This window comes from Colletotrichum graminicola (assembly GCF_000149035.1).
Source record: "Colletotrichum graminicola M1.001 genomic scaffold supercont1.102, whole genome shotgun sequence".
Lineage (NCBI taxonomy): Eukaryota > Fungi > Ascomycota > Sordariomycetes > Glomerellales > Glomerellaceae > Colletotrichum > Colletotrichum graminicola.
In genome coordinates this window covers 16,533-38,092 of record NW_007361106.1, presented here as the reverse complement: position 1 = coordinate 38,092, position 21,560 = coordinate 16,533, and the positions used below count along the sequence as shown (strand labels likewise).

Here is a 21,560-nt window from a genome sequence, read left to right as displayed (position 1 = left end):
TTATATACCCAAGTGCCTAGTACGGTTGGTCGTGTGACAGTACAGTTGCATGCGTCACAGGAGTCATGCATTTGTAGGCCAACGAAGCAAATTTGCAGATTCGTCAAAAGTAATTCTTCTGGTTACTATATTTTCGATTGCCGCTCCTGACTGTGTGTCTTTGGTTGATATACTCTTGTTGTGTTGCGTTAATTACAGCCGGCATGTCTACCCTCGGACCCTTATCACCCAGTTACGCCACTTAGACTAAACTTCAAACGGCGACCAATGATTGTCGAAGCAATTGTGCATGTAGTCACTCCAAGCATGAAGATTATAAGCCAACTTCAGCGAGCCGAAACCATGGTAACTTTCCTTAATAGAGAGGGATAGAGGTACGTGCCAGAGGCTGCAATTGTACGGAGTAAATAAAGGAGGCAACAGTGAGTTGAGCTAGGGGTCGATTGTGACGTTTATTCTGATCTACGGTCCCCTAACCTTTTGTCGCGTCACTCGGTCCTACGTTAACGCGATCTGGACCCGCCGGTCCCCTTCCGGGCCTGTTGTTTTCTGAAAAGCCTGCGTTTTTCGCACCACCAAGCCATTCTAGAACACTCGCTCCAATAAGACGTCTCAACAATCAACAATGGCCGGGTGGCGCAATGGCAGCGCATCACTTTCCGGTGGTGGAGGTTCTGGGTTCGAGTCCCAGCTCGGTCGCATTTTAATTGTTTTGACCCTTTTACCTACTGTGTATGCGTGTGCGCGCGCGTATGTGCAATAGCAGTTTATTTCTTAGCAAAATCCAACTGTCACGTCTACTGAACGTATCAAGTGGCAGGTAGTATATAGAGTGAACCACTTCGTTTTCTAGATTTACCCCTTTATCCTGATAGGACTTGATCCAGATACAACGCGCTTATGTGAACAACAAACAACAACAGTCCGAGCCCTTCCTTTCTGGTCGGCTTGTTTGGGCTACAGAAGATTCCCTACGACTTATCAAAATGTACTTCGTCTAGCTACTCTCTGAATCTCACAGAATGGATGATGTAAAACAGCTCAGTAAATAGCACAAATGTACTACACACGATCTATCTGTGGGCTGCTCTGTCACTGGTGTGAAGTAGCCATGATACAAGAGACGCTGACAAGAGCAGACTTAGAAGCCAGCCTGTCAGGCAGTAAGTAGGTGAGAAGTGATGTTGTGGGGGGGCCCGTGTGCTGGGGAGGTCACGTGACCTCCCGGGCCCCTCACCTTCATCGCCAGCCTCTGCCGTAGCCTTGGGTGGAGGATTTCCTCCATCCATCACCACCACCATCCAGATCACCACAATACCATTGCTATTGTGCTTCACTTCTCGCTGTTGTGCTCCCACAAGTGAAGATGATCAATTGCAATTCACCATGATGACATGATGTGACTGCCATCGCAACCTCCGAGGCTGAAGACCATCCTTACCCGACGAGGTTAAAGCTCGGAGGAACCATTGGCCCATCCTCAAAAAGGCTAAAAAAGGCTGCCGGCGTGCACCAACCGCACCTCTTCCCCGCATCAATATTTGCAGCCCGGGCGAACAGTGACACTGCCAGCGCTGGCCTGCTACGGTCGGTCCAATAGCTGCCATCCGCGCACCTCGAATAGCGTCGGGCCGTCACATTGGCAGGCACACTCACTGCATGAGGGGTTGAAGGCTGATCGGCGAGGCGAGCAGGGGAGAAGTTGGGGGACGACACTAGAAATCCGGGGTAAATATCCTTGCGCTCCTCGGCTCGAAAAGGTCGGGGAACCCTTGGGGAGCATGTGTTTGTGGTGCTTCGTGGTTTCTTTCGTGAGAATTAGGTAGGAGTTTCGGCCAAGGGCGAGGGATGATTTGAGAATTCTGGGACGGCGACGGCGCGATCACACGTCGGCTATGCCTGCATGTGGTAGTTGAACGTCACCTGCAATATGGGATTGCGGGGGGGAATGTACTAGATGAAAGTCTGCTAAGCACTATGATGCTTTGATAGGCGGATGCTTTGTAGTAGTGAGAAAGCTGATGTGACCGAATGTAATGATGGCATGCGAGATGTTCAAGGACAGTATAAAGGACCATTGGAATAGCCGTCTTTGACGAGAAGAGTCCGTGTTTCTTAGCACTTCGACATTCTGATCATGAATCAGTAGCTCGGTAAATCGACCAACATCCAACTTCGTCTAGAAAGACGCTCGCTGCAATGCTCCTGAACCTCTCCCTCCTCGGCCTCTTCGCCGGCTCCGTCCTCGCCGACGGCGCCGCCATCGTGTCCGCCACGGATGAGATCGCCGCATCAAACACGAAGTTGGGCAAAACTGTCGCCTCCTGGGATGGCGGGCTTTTTGGCACGCTGCCCATAGTCGTTGAATCAGCCAAGCTTCTTATCAAGATCAATGAAGCCATTAGCATCGCCCAGGATTCGGCGCCGCTAAATGCCATCGAGGCCATCACTATCGCTCAGTCAACACAAAACCTTGCTGGCGGCGTCGAGACCACACTCGGCAACGTCGTTGACGCGAAGCCAAAGTTCGACAAGCTCTTGCTGAGCCCCGTCATCTTGCTGAATCTCAAGCAGGAGAAGAGCGCCACTGACAAGTTCAGCGCGGCAGTTGTTGAGAAAGTCCCCAAGTCACTAAAGGGTGCTGCTGAGACTTTGGTGGGCAGGATTGGAACAGCGTTCAATGATGCTATTGCCACTTACAGCTGAATGTTGTTTCTAGAGACTTTGACTGGATGAAGGGAGGGGCCAAAGAGGTAGTAGGGCGGACAGGGCCGTGGCAATGACGAGACCATAGCACACTACACCAGTCTTGAGAGTGGATAAACATCCCTTTGTATATATGATCCCTGAATGTAGCAGCAAACCATGGCTATCTCGGCCTTCTGTCAAGGGGAGTGCTATTGCAACACAACTGCTTCCATAAATTGTTGATCTGCACCAGGATGCCGGCCATGAGCACAAGGACTACAAGCAACATAATCGTCACAATGACAAGTAAACATTATTAAATTTCATGCTTTTCATTGATACGAAACTAGGAGACAAAGATTGTCAACTACCTCAAGTCATCTTGGTGCTTGAGGGGGATTTCTCCAACAATTGCAAAAATCAGTTGGCCGCATGGGGCTGACGCCATTCGTCGGGCTACCCTCCTGGCACTGGCGTTAGCCAAGTACCCGTTGCTTTGGTGCTTTTGTCTACCGTCATTCCCCTCGATTTGACGGGCCCGAGTAAGAACTCGTGTAACATAAGAAAATGAAAAAGTCAGTCGGAGCCAGGTATGAGGCCAGGGATGACAAGTGCCCTTTGCTTTGGGGGCAGCATTGTCACGCCATCCTCAAACGTTTTGTGTCGGACATTTCGGATAAACAAAAGGCTGCACCACCACATTAGAGATGCAGCAAGTTGACGTCCGAGATGCTACGTTGGCGCTTATGGCCAATGGGTATCTCGCCGGATGCTTTGCGTTTTTGCGACATTGACTCGAGGGGGCTGCGAGCGAGGTCGCGCATCTGCTTCTTAGACCGCCGGAGAGGTGTTAAGGGAACGGCTGCCGTCTTGAAGCGGTCCGACTTGAGGCCACGCAGGGCAGTGTAGTTGTAAGGACTGCTGAGGGCGAGAGAGTCCTGTGTGGCTTTATCGCTGAGGATGAGTCGCTGGTTAATTTGGTCGCGACGGAAAGCCCCCACGTTGTTGGCGTTGATATGAGAATGTAAGTCCACATCGCTCGATGTCGTACGTGGACGAACAGGGGTAGAACCCAGGGGGTCGCCATCCCACTGGTTTTCCTCGTCCTCCTCGCCAGAGGAATGATTTTCATCGAACTCGATGAAGTCGCTGATATTGAGGCTCTTCTCCACCTCATCGTCTCCCCCCTCCTCGTCAAAGCCCACGTCTGAGCTCTCATCGGCAGTATTGGGTTCCGAAGGGAAGGGGAAAAAGGCTTCGGCAGGCCCCATGGCTTGTGTGTTGAGGTAATCACCAAACGTGTTGGACGAGAACATGGCGCTCATCATGATCTGGGCAGAGCTACTGAGCATGGGAGAGTTCTGGTTCTCGTCAATGGGAGGCAGATACTGGAAGTTGAACTGTTCAGGTGACAGATCAAGCTGGCGGCGACGGTGGGGAGTGAATATCATCATCTTGCGGGATATGGGGTTAACGACAGCAATGGGCTTTCGCTCAGAGTTGTCTAGGTTGAAGCGGCCAACACGCGGCCGACCTCTTTCGCCCTTGACCGGGAGATCCGTATCAGAATCGTCCCACTGGCTAGCGGGCGGTTCAGGGCGCTTAATCTTGCGGCGGACAACGGGTTCCGGTTCATCTTCTTCAGTTGTATCACCATCAGCTAATCGGGAAGTGTCAGCAATCACAAGTTCTCCAGTCCTCGTCACAAAGCACAAACTCACTCTCATAGCCGTCTAGCTCTTGGGTTTCCTCAAAAGCTGCGACCGGAGTGGGCATCTCGGAGACTTCGCCGGCTGCCATAGGGGTAGCGATGGGTGTGTCATCGTCGCCGAGCTCCTGAACTAGGGCCTCAACATCTGATTCGGCGTCAGGAGCGTATCCATAGGCTCCATGGTAGTCGCCATGGTAGTCCCAGAATGAGTTCGAGTTTTCAGACTCGTCATTTTCATCATCATTTTCGATCTCGCGGCGGAAGGCCGGGTCGAGAGAGCTTTGGTCAACAAATATGTCAGGGAAGAAGTCGGCATGGTCATCCTCGGTGTCGGTGGAGTCGGAATCACTCGAGGGGACATCAAAGCGAACATGCCGTTCGACTGACCGTTGATGGTGGTCAGAAGCTGCACTTTCATCAATCTCGGACATGATGCCGTCCCAACTCGCGCTGTCCTCAACATCGGCAGCGCCGTCTTCCTCATCTTCTTCTTCCTGTTCCTGATCGTCTTCTTCTTCATCGTCGTCGTCATCTCGGACAACGGGCGGCCGAGGGGGGCTCTGTATATTAGAGGGGGGTAGCACCTCGTGTAGAATATGCTCCTCCTCGGCCGCATCGACATCCTCCTCATCGTCGTCGGAAGAATCGCTGATGTCTTCGACTGCAGAGTAGCCTCCGTCGTCAGACAAGTCAAAGGACGAGGAGGATGTGATGGAGTCGCAACGCTTCGTGGCCTTGCGGGAAGCCACAGAGGACTTGTTGCGAATGTTGCGAGACATTGTAGCAGTCGTGCAGGGAAACGGTGTGGTATTTAGAGGGCGTGGTCGGTTACTGTATGTATGCCCAATGGGTTATGGCTATGGCGTAGGTGTAATTCTTTTGCTTTGTGCTCGATGCTATGATGCGCGACATATGTATTGTATTGTCTTTAAGGTGTTGAGGACGGAAAGAGGTATAGAGGTGGCTGGAGTAGCCGAGGTGGAAGTCGTGGAGGTCGGGAGAGGTGGATGTGAAGATATTTTCTTCCAGCGGATAGGCCTCTCGTAGCCCGGTGAATAGTGGGCTTGGTGGTCGATTTGGGTGAAATCAGATGCAGACTTCCGTGAATGGGCCAGAGCCGTCCCGTTGGAGGGCACCGGACAGTGAAAGCCTGGGTTGAACTTCGTCGAGAATAAGAGAAGGGATTGAATGTCTCGATGGCTGCTGGACTGCAGAGGTGCCCAGCGCAGGCACCCCCGCAGTGGGCGTTTACAGCTCAGCGAAAGCGGCGGACATGATTCTCGACGAAGTGTAGTATCAAGTTCTAGGGGTGCTCCTTTCAAAAGGTGTAGGGCGACTTCGTTGTCTCGTGGAATTTGGATTTGTGCTGGTGGTGGTTGAGATGGGAAAGAGTGAAAAAAGGAAGGGAAGGGGTCAGGCACCGGGATCCCGAAAATAATATGGCACCCCAGTTGCCGCTCCGTTCTTGCGTCTTGGTACGGTGCTCCACACCCAATCGACTTTTTTTTTTCTTTTCTTTTTTTCTTCTCCTCCTTCTGTCTTTCACTTTTACCCTTCATGCTTGCCTGCCTTTTTTTTTTCCCTTTTTTGCTTCTCGACATCCCCGTTCGGTGGGGTTTTCAGGTGTGGGAACCTGGCATTGTCTGGTTCGCTTAAAGTGGGGAGCGAGCCAACCTAACCGCTTTCAGCGTGCCGTCACCGCCATTTCACGATTTGTTCCCCTGACGCCTCCGACTAATGCCCTGCAGATGCTGAAATTCTGCTGGAGACGCATCGTCATTAGTGGATCAGATCACTAAACTGTGGAGGAAAGGGCCCTGAGGGGAAAAGCCTGGCGTCTGCAACTCGTCGTCCCCTCTCTCCCAGGTTCAAGTCGAGCTCAAACGACCTCTGCCCCTCCTTCCGGTTGTGTCACCTCACCCTGCGTGCCTGCCTGCCCCCGTCCGTGAATGTCTTCAACCAGCCCCTCCTCCACCTGTCGTCATCTGTCAAGCTGGTCCAGATCGACATGGGTATAGGCTGATTATGTCTCTCATCATGGCAGAGTCTAACTCCCGGCTTTTCCCTTATGACCCCGTAGCATTAGCCTTGACGACCCAGGACAGGACATCATCAACCACCAACTATTAGCCAGAGCTAGAAACTGAGGTGTTCATCTCACCGTCCCCTCCTGTTGACACCTCTTCACCCATAACAGTGTCAACAGCAGAAACCAGCAGGAGCAAGAGGTGCAGCATGAGGCCAGCCAGCACAAACTTACTCTTACACCAGACATTGTGGATCAGAATCCCATAGCATCGAGGTTTCCCAGTCTGACTCTTTACATAGTGACATTCCTCACCCACATTGGGCTGTGTCGAGACACTAGGCCCACTGTTCGCCTTGCAGACGCAGAATTAGTGGGTGAGGTCTGCTGATTCGCCTCGGCTTCCACGACCGTTTTCATGAGAGGCAAGGATTCCAGGAGTCGATGGGCAATCGAGGGCCAAATCATCATTCTTCCGCCTCTTAGCAGACAGGCCCTTGGGCACCCCGTACACTATACCTAATGTCAACTGATCTGTCATGTAACTGAATCTAGAACCAATCATTCTCAAATGCAGCCACCCATTATGAGCCACGTAAGGAAAGAGGGAAGTCAATTTTCCCTTGTCTTTTTTTTTTTTTTTCCCTCTCCAAGCTCCGACGAGCGGGGCCACACTCGCTCGCACTGCCTCGGATGGCAGTGGTCCCAGTTGTATGGCTTCTTGCTGTTCATGACTCACAGACGGAATATGAGGGGTTGTCAAGCCGGGTGATGCTTGCGCCAGACCTCAACCATTTGACTTCGAGCCCCAGCAAAACTTTGACCAAGAGGCAGGTAGCTGTATTGTAGCACTGTAGACTGTGTTGGTCGACGCAGGACTGGAACTCGAGGAAAAAAAGGGGGAAGGGTCCTAGAGCTGGCGAACCTCCCCTCTCCACCCCACCTTTTTTTCTTTCTTTCAAAGACAAACGGCAGAAAGGTCTTTGGCCAACCATACCTACCTTCCACAATACCTATACTTTGGTCTCATCTTGCCGTGACTCTACGCCGGGGTCTGACTCAAAACCAAGATGGGAGGGATGATGCTGCCATACTCAGGAACAAAGGTACCGGATTGCCTGACCAGTCGGGCCGTAGGCAACATGCACTGCGTTTTTGTTCCCCTTCGGTCGGAGCTGGCGCCACACCATAACTCGATCCCCGCCGGGAACAAGCCCAACTCAGGACTGTGTCTCAGTGGAGAGCACCGTGCAAAACGTGGCAGGGTCAAGATTGGTACCAGGGAGGCACGTGCCCCTTCCTTCCACTTATCAAATCGGGACAGCAAAACCATCGCTTATCTTATCGTCGGTTGCCTGGTCATCGCAGTAAACAAGGATTGAGTGAGTCTCTTTGGCCATTTCAACATTCGCGCCCCGGACCCAGCTCTGTCAACTTCGACCAAGGGCAGCATCATCAACGCGATTGACGTGCCTCGCTCGACAGTAACCGTCGCGAACACTCGAATTCTTCCATATGCGAGATAAAAACGCAGATTTCAATCATGGATTCCTCATCTTCGCAAAAGTCCGCCAACCTATTCCAGGTCTATCTGCGGTTGCGACCGCCTCCTGCCGGCGCTGCTCAGTCTGATCGATTTTTGGATGTCGAAGAGTGCGATGAAGACTCCCACCCCACTCACATCACCATGAACCCACCAAACGATCGGAAACGTTCAACGGAAAAGTTCGCCTTCACTAGGGTTTTTGAGGAAGATGCAACACAGCTCGACGTTTTTCACTGCATAGGAGTCGCCTCACTTGTCGAGGGAGTCTTGGCCCCTCATGGCGGTCAGGGCACCGATGCTCTGATTGCTACTCTAGGCGTCACTGGTTCTGGGAAGGTAATTCAGAGTGATGGTCACCTATCATCTGTGGATGCATCATGACTGACATTACACATAGTCTCATACCATTCTCGGATCGCGTTCAACACGAGGCATGACCCAGCTCGCCCTCGACGTCGTCTTCCGATCCATTGGCACCAACCTGTACGACTCCCCGGACCTAGAGGGCTCTCTTCAAGCCTCCGATTTTTCCGACGCCATTATCATTTCGGCACCGTACTTCCTCGAGACTGTGTTTGCGGACTTTGGCTCCTCCCGCGGGGGAGGATCAAGAGCAGGAACGCCCATGCTTGTAGGAGACCCTGTTTCCCTTCTTCGCACCCCTTTCCTACGTCTTGGCCGCCATGAGAAACCACATCTGCCCCCGTCCATGTCTGTGTTTGGGGATGTGCGCCTAGTGCCTCCAACTCCAGACTCCCCGCGGCGCAAGCAACGTGATGCTCTTTCGACGCTAATGCTCGAAGAGCATCTTGAGCATCAAGGTGATGCGCAAAGGCAATTCATGACCATGACTGTTGCATCCAAAACGAAAGACGTTGCTAAAACTTCGACAAAGGGCGAACATTATCCTCCACCAACTCCTCGACGAAACCTTCAGCGACCCTCAGCTCTCCCTTGCTCTCCCGATATCAGCTCCGTTAACGTGTCCTCTGACCCCGATTGTGACTATGCCGTCGTGCTGTCCATGTACGAAGTATACAACGACAAGATCTATGATCTTCTGACTCCGCCTATCAAGTCCAATGCTACAAAAGAGTATCGACGACGACCTTTGCTCTTCAAGTCGACTGAATATTCCGCTGACAGGAAGGTCGTTGCTGGCCTAAAGAAGATTGTGTGTACCAACATGAGGGAAGCTATCATGGTGCTTGAAGCTGGTTTACACGAACGCCAAGTTGCTGGAACTGGAAGCAACAGCGTCTCTTCTCGTAGCCACGGTTTCTTTTGCGTCGAGGTAAAGAAGCGGGCCAAGGTTGGACGGGGTCGCGCCTGGGTTGGCAACACATTAACCGTGGTTGATCTTGCTGGAAGCGAGCGCGCTCGAGATGCAAAGACCCAGGGGGCGACCCTTGCTGAGGCTGGCAAGATCAATGAAAGTCTTATGTATCTGGGGCAATGCCTTCAGGCGCAAAGTGGTATGGGCAGCAGTAACAAGGTACGTCAAGTTGCAAGCGCTGCACCAAATCTTGTGAGTCTAACAATCATCTTTCAGCCGACTGTCATGCCTTTCCGCCAGTGCAAGATGACTGAACTGTTGTTCTCCAACTCGTTCTCTGCGACATCCTCTGCAGGAGTTGTGCCTCGCCGAAATGCCCAGCGAGCCGTCATGATTGTGACGGCCGACGCACAAGGTGACGTTAATGCTACCTCACAAATCCTCAGATACAGCGCTCTGGCGAGAGAAGTCACAATACCTCGTATACCAAGCATCACGTCAACCCTGCTTGCAGATACTCCCACAACCTCGCATCCATCTGCAGGAATTAGATCTCCTGATTTGCCGCAACATCGACGAGGCTACTTTGGCCACGGATCAGCGGGACATCGCAGCTTTTCGCCAGGCTCTGATAACGAAGACAGGGTTCTTATGGAGCATGCTGCACTGGAGATTGCTCGGATGCAAGAAGAGATAACGAATCTCCATATCGAGCTTGATAACGAGCGCGAAGCGAGAATATCTGCCGAGGCACATCTTCTCAGCATGGAAGACAGACTGCTAGATGTAGAGCAGACGGTGCGTGAAGACTGCATGGCCGAGTTCGACGCTCGCTTTGAAATGGAACTGGCCCGCTGGAAGGCGACACTCGCAGCAGAACAGGAGAAGGGAGAAGAGCACTGGGACCGGAAGATGGAGCTCTTCGAGAAGGGTCTTGGTGTCACCTTGGCAGAGGACGACAACGCCGGCGATGACAAGGAAAACTTACTGATCGAGGACCTCGAAGACGAGAATGAGAGACTTCGACGTGAAAACGAGGTTCTGAAACGCGAACTTGCAGCGAGAAGCCCAACTAAGCGCAAGCCGCTCCAAGAACGAGCCGACTTCAGCGGCCGCAAAGCAGGCACTGGTGTAAGCAATCTAGGCCAAAAGATGGAGCAGCTGCGCGTTAGCAACGAGAGTACAGCTGGCACTAGTAACTCTGGGAGCCCGAAGAAAATGCGGAAGCTCGCAACAAAGCGCTGTGAGACGGTCAACGATCATGACTTTTGATTGACCGAGTTACACAATAATCTTGGGAGATGATTGCGCCGGTTGGGTAGGCTTGTTTTTCTAGCATATACCCATGTTTTGGTCGAACACTCATTCTTTTGTGGAAGGGGGTTCAGGCGTTCAGGCCCAAGGAGCTGAGCAGGCAATGTCTGCGATGACAGACCATATATAACATTAATTAATGCTGTACGAGCTTTGTAGTGTTTGTCTCGAGCGTTACACTCTTTTCTGTCTAGTCAACCTCGCGACTTCCGCCTTGACTCCTTGCCTCGCGCTTCTCCTTGACTGCATGTTTGTTCCAGTCTCTGCACATTCTTTCCTCGTCACCGTCAACAGACTTGATTGGCTCAGCATTCTAAGTGTTACTTTCACCTGCCGTTCATTGATGCTGTCTCTCCAATCACTGGATTACTTAACAATCCATCTCACCTCATCTGCAGGCTTGCAGCAAAGTCTTGATAACGTTCTGATTCTCAACTCCAGTGCACGGATGCCATTGTTTGTATATTCACAGGACAGTGGCATCACGCCTCATTGTCTCCCGATACTCATTAACCCTCCTCGGTATCCATGTCGTCGTGGCGCCGCTTTCTACCGCCACCCGCACCGCCTCTCTTTCCCTTCAGCGTCGATCCCTTCTTGCCCTTCGTCTCCATGAGGTTTTTCATCTCCATTCTGGCATGTCTCTGTGCCTCTTCAACACGGCTTTGGAACACCATGACCTCTTCTTTCTGCGTGGGATACTCGTCCTGCTTTTTGCCAAGAGCAGCCTCAATGCGCAACCATATTTCGAGGTCGTATTGTGTAACAAGGCTCAGGGCAATACCCGACTTTCCAGCACGCGCCGTTCGGCCTATACGATGCACATGTGTTTTTGAATCCTGGGTGCTCGTTAGACATTGATCATGCGTGATAATAGGTAAGCATGGGAGGAGTGCAGCTATATCATGTAGAAAGGCATAAAAGAAACGCTGAAGCATGTTGCTTAACCCATCCACTGCGAATAGATAAGGTACTGGTGGTGCAGTGGACAAGCCCATCCCAATACTATTGGCGATTTTCCGCCAAGACCTGAAAGCCTAGACCATGCAGAGGAAGTGGGCTCGGGAGATATTTCGTACCAACATGTCTCGCAATCGACAGGATAACGGAAACGTTCACTGCCTCCAACAAGCAATCCGGTGGATCGTACAACTAATGGGAAAGCACGTACCTGGGCTAAATCATGGTTTATGACGACATCTACGAGAGGAATATCGAGTCCTCGGGCAGCCACATCAGTAGCTACTAGGATTGATCGCTCTCCTGCGCGGAACTTATTAAGGGCTCCGAGACGGGCTGTCTGGTTGAGTTGGCCATGGAGGGGAATAGCGCCGAAACCTAGCGTACGGAGCAGGATGGCTAATCTTTGCGTTTCGGAAACTGTTCTCGTAAAGACGACTAGCTTTTTGCCAGCGAACTCGTTGGCTAGGTAGACAAGGTAGGTGTCTTTCAGCTGGTGCGGTATGAAGAGGTAGTATTGCAGGAGAGTTGAGACGGTCTGGTACTTGTTGGAGCTGATGCTAACGCGTACGGGATCGCGCAGACTGGCTCTTTGCAAACTCTCAATCTTAGAGCTCATGGTGGCGGAGAAGAGAAACGTTCGGCGTTCACGGGGTATGAACTTGAGAATCTTGTCGATGCTGGGGCCGAAGTCCATGTCCAGCAACCGATCGGCTTCGTCCATGACGAGGTATTTGAGAGAGCGCAAGGAGAACCCTTTTGTCTTTTCCAAATGGTCTACCAGCCTTCCGGGTGTTGCCACGATGACATGTGGCTTCTTGCCAAGGGCGATGGCTTGAGCAACCTGTGAGTTATATTTAGCGTATCGTTCTGTCAATCAGAAGTTAAACATGTTTGAAAACTATCAGGGTCGCTGTAAGGTTGGCTTGGAAGAATAGGATTGTGACGTGCGATGAGAAGCGGAGATATCATTCACGAACAGGGAGGAGACAGGAAGAGTTACCCTAGATAGAGTTGGAAAGTAAGTACGTGCGGGGGGACGGGAATTGTTGAGGCTTACATATCTAGACCACCCACAATCACTGCTGTTCTGAGCGAGATCAAGCTGCCAAGAGCTTCGAACTGCTGGCCGATCTGAGCGGCCAATTCTCTTGTAGGTGCCAGTACCAACCCGAAGAATGCTTGAGGCTTTTCCAGGAGAGCCTGGATTACCGGCAGCGCGAACTAGACATCCCGGTGTTAGTATACGCTCATACTCCCTGATTGTAGCCGCGTGAGGACAGTAGATAAATCAGCCAGAGGACAAAAGTCAAGGGGGTTGTAGCAGTATAAAAGCCAGTTAGATATAAGGATATGTCTCCCAAAATCGAGGTGAATTAACTCCTCTATCAGGGCAATGAGGGGACAAAGGAAGCATCGGGGTGTTGGGTGAATATTGACGCAGTTCCATTGATGGTTTCCTGTGAGAGACTCCCAGACTAGGCGTGAACCCTTGGGCAGATTCTCGTTTCTTATAAATCAAAAGAAAGAGGTAGGTCTGTACTAACCGCCGCTGTCTTTCCCGAACCAGTTTCGGCCAGGCCGATGATGTCGCGATTGGCTAGGGCATGTGGGATCGACTGTGCCTGGATGGGAGTGGGTTTTGTGTATCCGAGATTAGCGCATGCGTCGCAGAGAGAGTCGGCAACTCCCTAACAAGTGGTTAGCAAGGTATTTCAAAGTGAATAGTTGAGGGTCTTGAGGCCTACGAGATCCTTGAAGCTCTTTGTGACCTCCTCTGAAGCGTCGGCAGTAACACCACCCTCGACTTCGGGTTGAGAGGCGACTGATGAGGCGGGAGACGAGTCTCTGTCAGTGACGCGGGACTCCTTGACAGGGGAGCTCTTTTGCGAGATCTTTTGTCGCTTTGTAGGAGGCATTTTCGTTAGGGATTTTGCGAGTTGCGGTCCGGCGCAAAGAAGTGAAGTTGTGATTTGACGGCGCAAAAGTTAGCAGGTGGGCGCGATGACATCCCACGCCCAGCAGAATGTTTTTAGTGGAGCAGTGCTCTTATCAGCACGTGCATCGCCTTTTTTCGCCTTATCGCCGCCGCCCCGCCAAAAAATTTCTTGCGAAGAGAGACGGAGAAGCTGAGCCAGATCTTCCCATTTACGGACTCTGGGAGGGTTTTCCATCCAGCTCAACCGACACCAGGACTCGCCCAAATGGCGCGCAAAAGAGTCAAGAAGAGAACGCACGTTGGTGCCAACAACCCCGCTACCGTTGCCGAGAATCATGGCTCCAAGGACCCCAAGAGTATGGTCATCCGCATCGGCGCGGGCGAGGTCGGCTCCAGCGTCAGTCAACTCGCTGCCGATTTCCGAAAGGTCATGGAGCCAGGAACTGCTGCCCGCCTGAAAGAACGCAGAGCAAACCGATTGAAGGATTACGTCGTCATGACCGGCCCCCTCGGCGTCACTCATCTCATGCTCTTCTCCCGCTCCGAAAGCGGCAACACCAACCTGCGCGTTGCCCTCACGCCTCGCGGTCCGACGTTGAATTTCCGAGTCGAGAAGTACTCCCTTTGCAAGGATGTTCAGAAGGCCCAAAGACGCCCGAAAGGCAGCGGAAAGGAGCAGCTTGCGCCTCCATTGGTACAGTCTCTCGATGCGTTTTCGTGTTGAGCTTTTACTAACTTGTTGTAGCTGGTCATGAACAATTTCCACACGCCCGATGCCGATGCAACCTCCAAGGTTCCCAAACACCTGGAATCTCTAGTGACCTCTGTATGGTCCAGCGTCTTCCCACCCTTGAATCCGAATGCGACCCCCCTCAGCAAGATCAAGCGAACGTTACTACTCAATCGAGAGAACGACCCTGAAAATGAAGGGTCTTTCATCATCAACCTGCGGCATTACGCCATCACCACACGCTCTACCGGCATCTCGAGACCATTACGCAGACTTGAGAAGGCCGAGAAGCTATTAGCCTCAAAGACGAACGGAAAGGGTGGTATACCGAACCTCGGAAAGCTTGAGGATATTGCCGATTTCCTTCAAGGCGGGGAGAATGGCGACGGATATCTCACGGACGCTACGAGTGGCAGCGAGATCGATAGCGACGCCGAGGTCGAGGTCAAGGAGCAGAAGGCCCAAAAGATCAAGAAAAGCGCCGCTCCTGTTGACGACGAAGCCGCGGATGAAGATGACGCCGTCGAGAAGCGCGCCATCAAGCTGGTTGAACTGGGACCGCGTATGCGCCTGCGCTTGACCAAGGTTGAAGAAGGCCTGTGTGCTGGCAAGATCATGTGGCACGAGTACATCCACAAGACCAAGGAGCAGGTCAAGGAGTTAGAGAAGCGCTGGGAGAAGAGGCAGCAGGAGAAGGAGGCCCGCAAGAAACAGCAAAAGGAAAACATTGAGAAGAAGCGGAAAGCCAAAGCCGAGAAGGGCGAGGCTGCGGACGATGACAGTGACGTAGAGATGGACTATGACGACGAGTTTGACAGCGAAGGTCTTGAGGGTGATGCCGAGTACAAGGTCAATGAGGGTATGGAAGCCACTGGGGAATGGGAAGACGAAGAAGACGAGATTGTCAACGGTTGAAGGAGTTGATGCAGGTAGCCTGCGGGCACCTCTAGTAAATAATACCCCAGAAATGGCATGTTTCTTAACGTTTATCGTAAGAAGAGGCAGCTAGGAGTTCGAATAGTAGTTTCGCATAAAAACATCTTATCGCTGGGTGGTCCTTGAGTCTTATTTGTAGCAGTGAAGAAGCCAATTTTGATGAATGGGTTTCGATTCCAAGGCAAAAATAGGTATTCGTTGCATTAGTTCAAGTTTTCTGCTATATATCCGATGGGCTGCATGCCCCAACTGTGCCGTTTTGATAGTAGACTCAACCACCGACCCCTGTTGCGTGTGGCGACCGAGCCTTCGATGCCACCTACCATTCTACAGCTTATGCCTCTTGCCCGTTTGAGTGCGGAATGGTCGGGACTTTGAGATACCTAAATGGCTGTTTATATAAAGCCAGCATATGCGCCAGCAAACAACGGAATTTCTGAATTCTCTTGCCACCAACTGGGTATAACCACATCCTTTCCAACCGTAACGACTTGCAACACCACGTGGTCTGCGCCTTACTGAACCTACAGCCAGCGCCAGGCTGTGGCTGTTCGTCGTTATGCCCAATGTTCCGCCCAAGTACAGGCCCGAGGTCCAGAAAGTTCCCGCAAACACATCCATGGAGGACATCATCTACCTCCTCAAGCGTGATGGCGGTGTCTTTCTCAAAAACCTAATTAATCCCTGTCGCCGATATTGAGAAAGCTTACGAGGAATGCCGGGAATGCCTAGAGAATGATGTTGAGTGGAATGGGTCATTTTCCCCTAATGTATTGGGAACTGACCCTAGTTCCCCCATTTGTAGTGCTTTAGAGCTACTTTGCCCTCAGAGCAGACACGTGGGCGTCAGCCGTACTGAATCTCAGCCCTACCTATGCCAAGACCCAGGTAATGAATCCTGTCTATCAACAGGTGTGTAAGCACTTCTTAACCACCTACCGATCCCAGCGGACTGTCACAAACATGTCTCTTTACCTCTAGAACCTCTCCAAGACGTATTGGATTGAGTCTCGCGTAATGTTATGGCCGGTAGAGCTAATCGTCAGAGACGTAGTTTCGGCATCTCGGGCCAGGGAAAACCCAGCAACCTCTTACGATCTCACTCGACTACATTGGCGACCCTTCAACGATACACCGGCCAACCACAGACTGCGTGCATGCCTTGATGCACCAAGTTCTTGAGGACTTCAGCATCGCCTGTGCCGTCGTCAGCCGCGGATTTCCTCTCCGAGGCAGTTTGTGCCCCTTGGCCGTCGCACTTGACTGAATCTCGCGCCTGGCCGGGGAAATGCATTACTAAGAACCCACCTCAAGCATGATGAATCGCGACAACGAAACTGACGATACAAGAAACTATCAAGCACACTCCGGCTGCAATCGCAGCGGCGCCGATGATCCCAGTACTCCACGCATGCAGATAGAATATATACTCGACAGTACTTTGCTGGCCCTGAATCTCATTCTCGAAGACAGCGCGCTGCATCAGTTGTATGACTAATTGAAATCAATGTAGTTGTCTGACTATTTCCTCGAGCTCGTCTCACATTAGAGGGGCAACCATCTCCAGGCCCTCAAGATTGACGCCGGGAACAGGGGATTGATGGCAAGGGTGCTGTCAAAGGTGGCGGAATTACACGTGAATTAACCGGCGAACGCTGGGGAGCGCCTCAAATGGCAGCGAGAATCCTTGCGTTAATTGATTGTTCTGATTATTTGTATCTGTAAGGGTGCACAGGTCGGGGGGGGGTATTCCAGCTTCGGGGGAGGGGGTATCCGGAAAGTAGAGCAAACTTCGGGGGGGTGTAAGGGTTATTTATACACTATTTATTACATAACTTTACGCAGTACAGTGCCTCTACAAGGGGCCTAAGTTAAGGGGGGGGTTATTAGCTAGCTAGTAAGGTATAAGTTATTTTTAGTATATATAAGTTATATATAGGATATTAGTTAAATATATACTTAGTATATATAGGGTATATACTAGTATATATAAGTTATATATAAAATATTAATGAAATATATAGTTAGTATATATAAGGTATATATACTAAAGATATATAATTAGAGGTAGTTAAGGTAGTAGTAAAGAAGGTAGTTAAGGAGGTAGTTAAGGAGGTAGTTAGAGATACTAAAAGATAGCTTATAAGTTAAGTATTTTAATTAAGAAAAAAAGAAGAAGAAAATAGTTATATAAGTAAAATAAACTTAGTATATACTTAGCCTTAGTAAATTATATACTAGGTATATACCTAGTCTTTTTTAAGCTTAATAGACTATATATTAGATAATACTTATTAAATATAGTAGAATTACATGTAAATTAACTAGTAAATACACAGTTGCCCTATAGCAAATTACTAGAGAATAGGCAGTAAATTAGCCCCACTTTAAGGAGTTAATCTACTAATTAAATAACTAGGATTAGTCTAGGATTTCCTTACCTAGAAATAAAGGAATTTCTACAGTTCTATAGGTTCTTAACTAGATTAACATAACATATTATATAATTAATTAATTAACTATTATAATCCCTACTATTTAATAATTAATAGTCTAATATATATATCTATAATAACTAATATACCTATCTACTAAATAGTATTATTATAATAAGTACTAAGAATAATAATAATAAAGTAACTATCCTATAATTATATAGTAATTAGTTTATATAGCTTAACGTTATCTAAGTAAAGGCAAAGCGCTATAATCTCTAGGAATATATTAACCTAGAAGTTATAGCAGCAGACTAATTAATCCTTAAAATATATCTAAGAAAACTAATAAAGCTACTTACTATATAATATCTATACGTGTTATCTAAAGAGGAGCTTACTACTTACTAAGAAGTTACTATAGCTATAGTAATTACTAGGGTATCCTAGTAAGTAACTATATAGCTATATATAGTAAACAGTAGGGCTATTATAGCTATACCTAATAGGCTTATATATAAATCTAAATATATAGTAACACTAAATAATCTTAACTTATATAATCTTATATACTTAAATAGCTAGATAAGCTATTATTATAAAGAAGTATATAAGTATACTACTTATTAAAAAGATATTAAAGGTATAACTAATATAGTTAAATCTACTATATCTATAGATCTTTAAAAAGAATATTATAAGTCTACTAAATTACTAGCTAAATTGCTTAATAACCTAAGCGTAGTAGTAAGAATAACTAAGGAAGAATATATAAAGTATACTTATAATAAGTATAGTAAAGTGTTAGTAAAGGCTTAGTAAAAGGCCTTAACTACTAAAAAAGATCTTACTATATAGCTTAATAAATAAAATATAGCCTATAGTAAGTTAGTATAAGTTAATTTACCTAACTATTAACAGCTAGTAATTTAGTTTAATAATATTATTACTATACTATAAAGTAGCGTACTTAGCGCCTAGCTAGATTTATATATAGTAACTAGTAGAATAATAAGTAATTAAAATAATCTTAAATAGTAATCTCTTTATAAGATAGCGCTAGATAAGGTTAAAGCCTTTACTAATAACTTACTATATTATAGCTAAGTAGGCTATAGTGTGTTTAGCCTAACTAGAAATAATAATAATAGCCTATTATATAGTAAAGCTATAGTAAAAGAAAATAAAGTTACTAATAAGAGGTATTACTATTAATAAAGTATAAGTAAAAAAGTAAAGTACCTTATATACTTTAGCACCTATCTGTTATAACTTTATTATTTTATAAATAAATTATAAAGGCCTAATAATTAGTAGGTAAATACGTAACGTTAGTAATAGATTAATAAGTATATTATAAGTAATCCTAATCTTACTAAGTAAGTATAAAGGATTAAGGCTAAGTTATATTAACTATATAGTAAATACTATATAAAGATAGCCTTATATACCACTTTATAAGGCTATAAGTTAGGTAATTTAGCCTTACTTAATTTAGGTACTACTAACTATATATTTAACTATATATTATAGTTTATTACGTTAGTAGTAGCCCTAATTAGTAACTATATCTAGGTAGGCACTACCTAAGTTATAATTAAAAGATATAGTACTATAAAGATTACTTTAAAGGGCACTAATAGCTTACTAATAAAGCTTTATATATATAACATAATATATTATAGCGTATTTACTATATTACTTATTTTCTTTATAAGGCTATACTAGTAAAGTATATAGTAAGATATAAGCCTAGGTAGTAATTACCTAAGACGTACTAACTATAGCCTTATAAGCTATATAAAAAAGTAAGGTAACTAATAAGTACTTAAATATTATAAGTAATATAGCTATAGCTAAGAAAGTAAAGACGCTTTTACTATACACTTTACTAATAATTTACTACTAAACTTATAAGTAAGAAATAAATATATAATATTAATATAGTAATAACTACTTTATAGTAATATAATAATATAGTATAAGCGTCTTAGCTACCTAGGTGCTAAGGCTTTATAAAAGATTATAAACACTATATATAAAGTATATTTAACCTAAGTTAATACTATAATAATATAAGACTATAATTTATATAGTCTTAGTAAAATAAAGCAGTAGATTTACTACTAGCCTTATAAATTAATTATAAATATAGCGCTAGGTAATTACCTAGCGCTAGACTTTTATAATCTTAAATAAGGCTAAATAAGATACTACTTAGTAATAATAATCTTAGATTAAGTAATAGGCCTTATATAAGATTTCTACTTATATAGCTACTACTAGGATACTATTAAATTAATAATAAGGGGTTTTTTTATAATACTAAAAACTAAATATTTAATTATACTAAAAGTTATTAAGGCTAACTAAGAAATCCTATGCCTTAAGTAATATATAGATATACTTTTTAATTATAGAATCTCTATTAAGCTATTAGTAGTAAATACCTAGGCTTAAAACAGTAGCGCTAAGTAAATTACTATAATTATTAAACTTAAGGCGTAATATATATAGATTAATATAAAATTACCTAAAGTCCTATAGCCTAAAATTATAACTATAGCTATATACCTTTATAATTAAACGCTATTAGTAGCTTAGGGGTAAAAATCCTTATATTAATTATTTTACTTATATTTTATACTTAATAAGCACGCTAAGCCTTTACTAATAGTAAAGCTAGATCTTTTATATTTATAAGCCTATAGCTACTAAGTATATATACTAATAGTAGATATATAACTATTATAAAATTATTAGTAAAAGCTAACTATATACGTATAGATTAGATTTCTTATTAGATATATATCTAGTAACTTATATTACGTCTAGTATCTAGTGTAAAATAAGGTCTTTACTACGCGTAACGTAATATTTAATAAAAAATAAACCTTTAATAGGTTAATAGATAGACTACTTAATAAGCTTTATAAAGCTAACCTTATAGTAATTTAATAATAAATTAATAAGCTAATTACAGCTAGTAATTAATCCCTATACGTAAAGAAGCTAATAAAGAAATAAATAAAGTAATTAAATATACTAATATTACTCTACTAGGCGCTCTATAATTAGGTAACACAGTAGAATATCTATATAAGCAGACAAAATTTACACTTCTTCTTACTTTACTACTATTACTACTAAGCGCCTTTTTATAGCCTTTATAGATATTAATATAAAAGGTAGTAAAATAAGAACTAATAGCTCTAAGTTAATTAATCTAATAGTTAATAGCTAATTAATTACTAATAGTAAAATAGTTAATAAGTAAATACCTAAATTAATAGCTAATAGCCTATTAATTAATTTATTAATAGCCTATAGCCTATAAGCTAGTAACTTACTTAAGATAATTAAAGCTAATAATAGTTTAAATAATTTATTAATAGCTAATAGCCTATAAGCTAGTAACTTACTAGGAACTAATAGTTCTAAAATAATAAGGATAGTAATCCCTTATGCCTTATCTTATCCCTATATAATTAAGTAACTATAGTAGGCCTGTTAGGTAATATCTAGCTAGTAGTAACCTTATTTAAAGACGTTATAAAAAGGTATTATCTTACTACGTATATAGGTAGTTATATTATACTAAGAACTTTATTTAAGGCGGCTTTTCTTATAAGGCTTACCTTATAGTAAAGGCTTACAGACTATATATAAGGCAGCTTATAGGTAATAACGTAGTCTAGTATATTATAAAGTTAACTAATAAGTAAAGATTACTACCTTTAGCTAATATATACCTCTAACTAAGAAATAATATATATATTTTATATTAAAAATAATATTATATTAGTATATATATTTTATACTAGTAGCTAATAATTAAATAACTATAGGGCACCTAATAGGCTTTATAGTTATAAAGACGTTACTAATAAATTACTAGTGTATAATAAAAGAGTTACTAGACCTTATAGGCTAATAGGTATATACTAGAAGTTACTACACCCTCTCTTAATCTATAGATAGTTAAAAAGCTACCTAAAT

General features: G+C 45.7%; 5 protein-coding genes and 1 non-coding gene across 6 annotated transcripts; 4 read left to right on the top strand and 2 right to left on the bottom strand.

Annotated features, from left to right (window-relative positions):
• Window positions 1-627: 627 nt before the first annotated feature.
• GLRG_13293 lies at window positions 628-699 on the top strand. The gene has a single exon. It is a non-coding gene; the product is annotated as a tRNA-Arg (tRNA).
• Window positions 700-2,199: 1,500 nt separating this feature from the next.
• On the top strand, window positions 2,200-2,706 carry GLRG_11666 (uncharacterized protein; the record flags this gene model as incomplete). Its single annotated transcript, XM_008102349.1, has 1 exon — window positions 2,200-2,706. The coding sequence occupies one exon, from the start codon at window positions 2,200-2,202 to the stop codon at window positions 2,704-2,706; it is 507 nt and encodes a 168-aa protein (XP_008100540.1).
• A 683-nt stretch (window positions 2,707-3,389) lies between these two features.
• Window positions 3,390-5,178, bottom strand: GLRG_11665 (uncharacterized protein; the record flags this gene model as incomplete). Its single annotated transcript, XM_008102348.1, has 2 exons — window positions 3,390-4,348; window positions 4,410-5,178. The coding sequence occupies 2 exons, from the start codon at window positions 5,176-5,178 to the stop codon at window positions 3,390-3,392; spliced, it is 1,728 nt and encodes a 575-aa protein (XP_008100539.1).
• Window positions 5,179-7,968: 2,790 nt separating this feature from the next.
• Window positions 7,969-10,519, top strand: GLRG_11664 (kinesin motor domain-containing protein; the record flags this gene model as incomplete). Its single annotated transcript, XM_008102347.1, has 3 exons — window positions 7,969-8,307; window positions 8,369-9,466; window positions 9,524-10,519. 3 exons carry the CDS (start codon window positions 7,969-7,971, stop codon window positions 10,517-10,519), a joined length of 2,433 nt encoding a protein of 810 aa, XP_008100538.1.
• A 551-nt stretch (window positions 10,520-11,070) lies between these two features.
• On the bottom strand, window positions 11,071-13,440 carry GLRG_11663 (DEAD/DEAH box helicase; the record flags this gene model as incomplete). The annotated part of the gene is made up of 6 exons (XM_008102346.1): window positions 11,071-11,400; window positions 11,733-12,365; window position 12,525; window positions 12,582-12,745; window positions 13,069-13,212; window positions 13,270-13,440. 6 exons carry the CDS (start codon window positions 13,438-13,440, stop codon window positions 11,071-11,073), a joined length of 1,443 nt encoding a protein of 480 aa, XP_008100537.1.
• Window positions 13,441-13,725: 285 nt separating this feature from the next.
• GLRG_11662 (brix domain-containing protein) lies at window positions 13,726-15,105 on the top strand (the record flags this gene model as incomplete). Its single annotated transcript, XM_008102345.1, has 2 exons — window positions 13,726-14,154; window positions 14,206-15,105. 2 exons carry the CDS (start codon window positions 13,726-13,728, stop codon window positions 15,103-15,105), a joined length of 1,329 nt encoding a protein of 442 aa, XP_008100536.1.
• Between the last annotated feature and the right edge of the window lie 6,455 nt (window positions 15,106-21,560).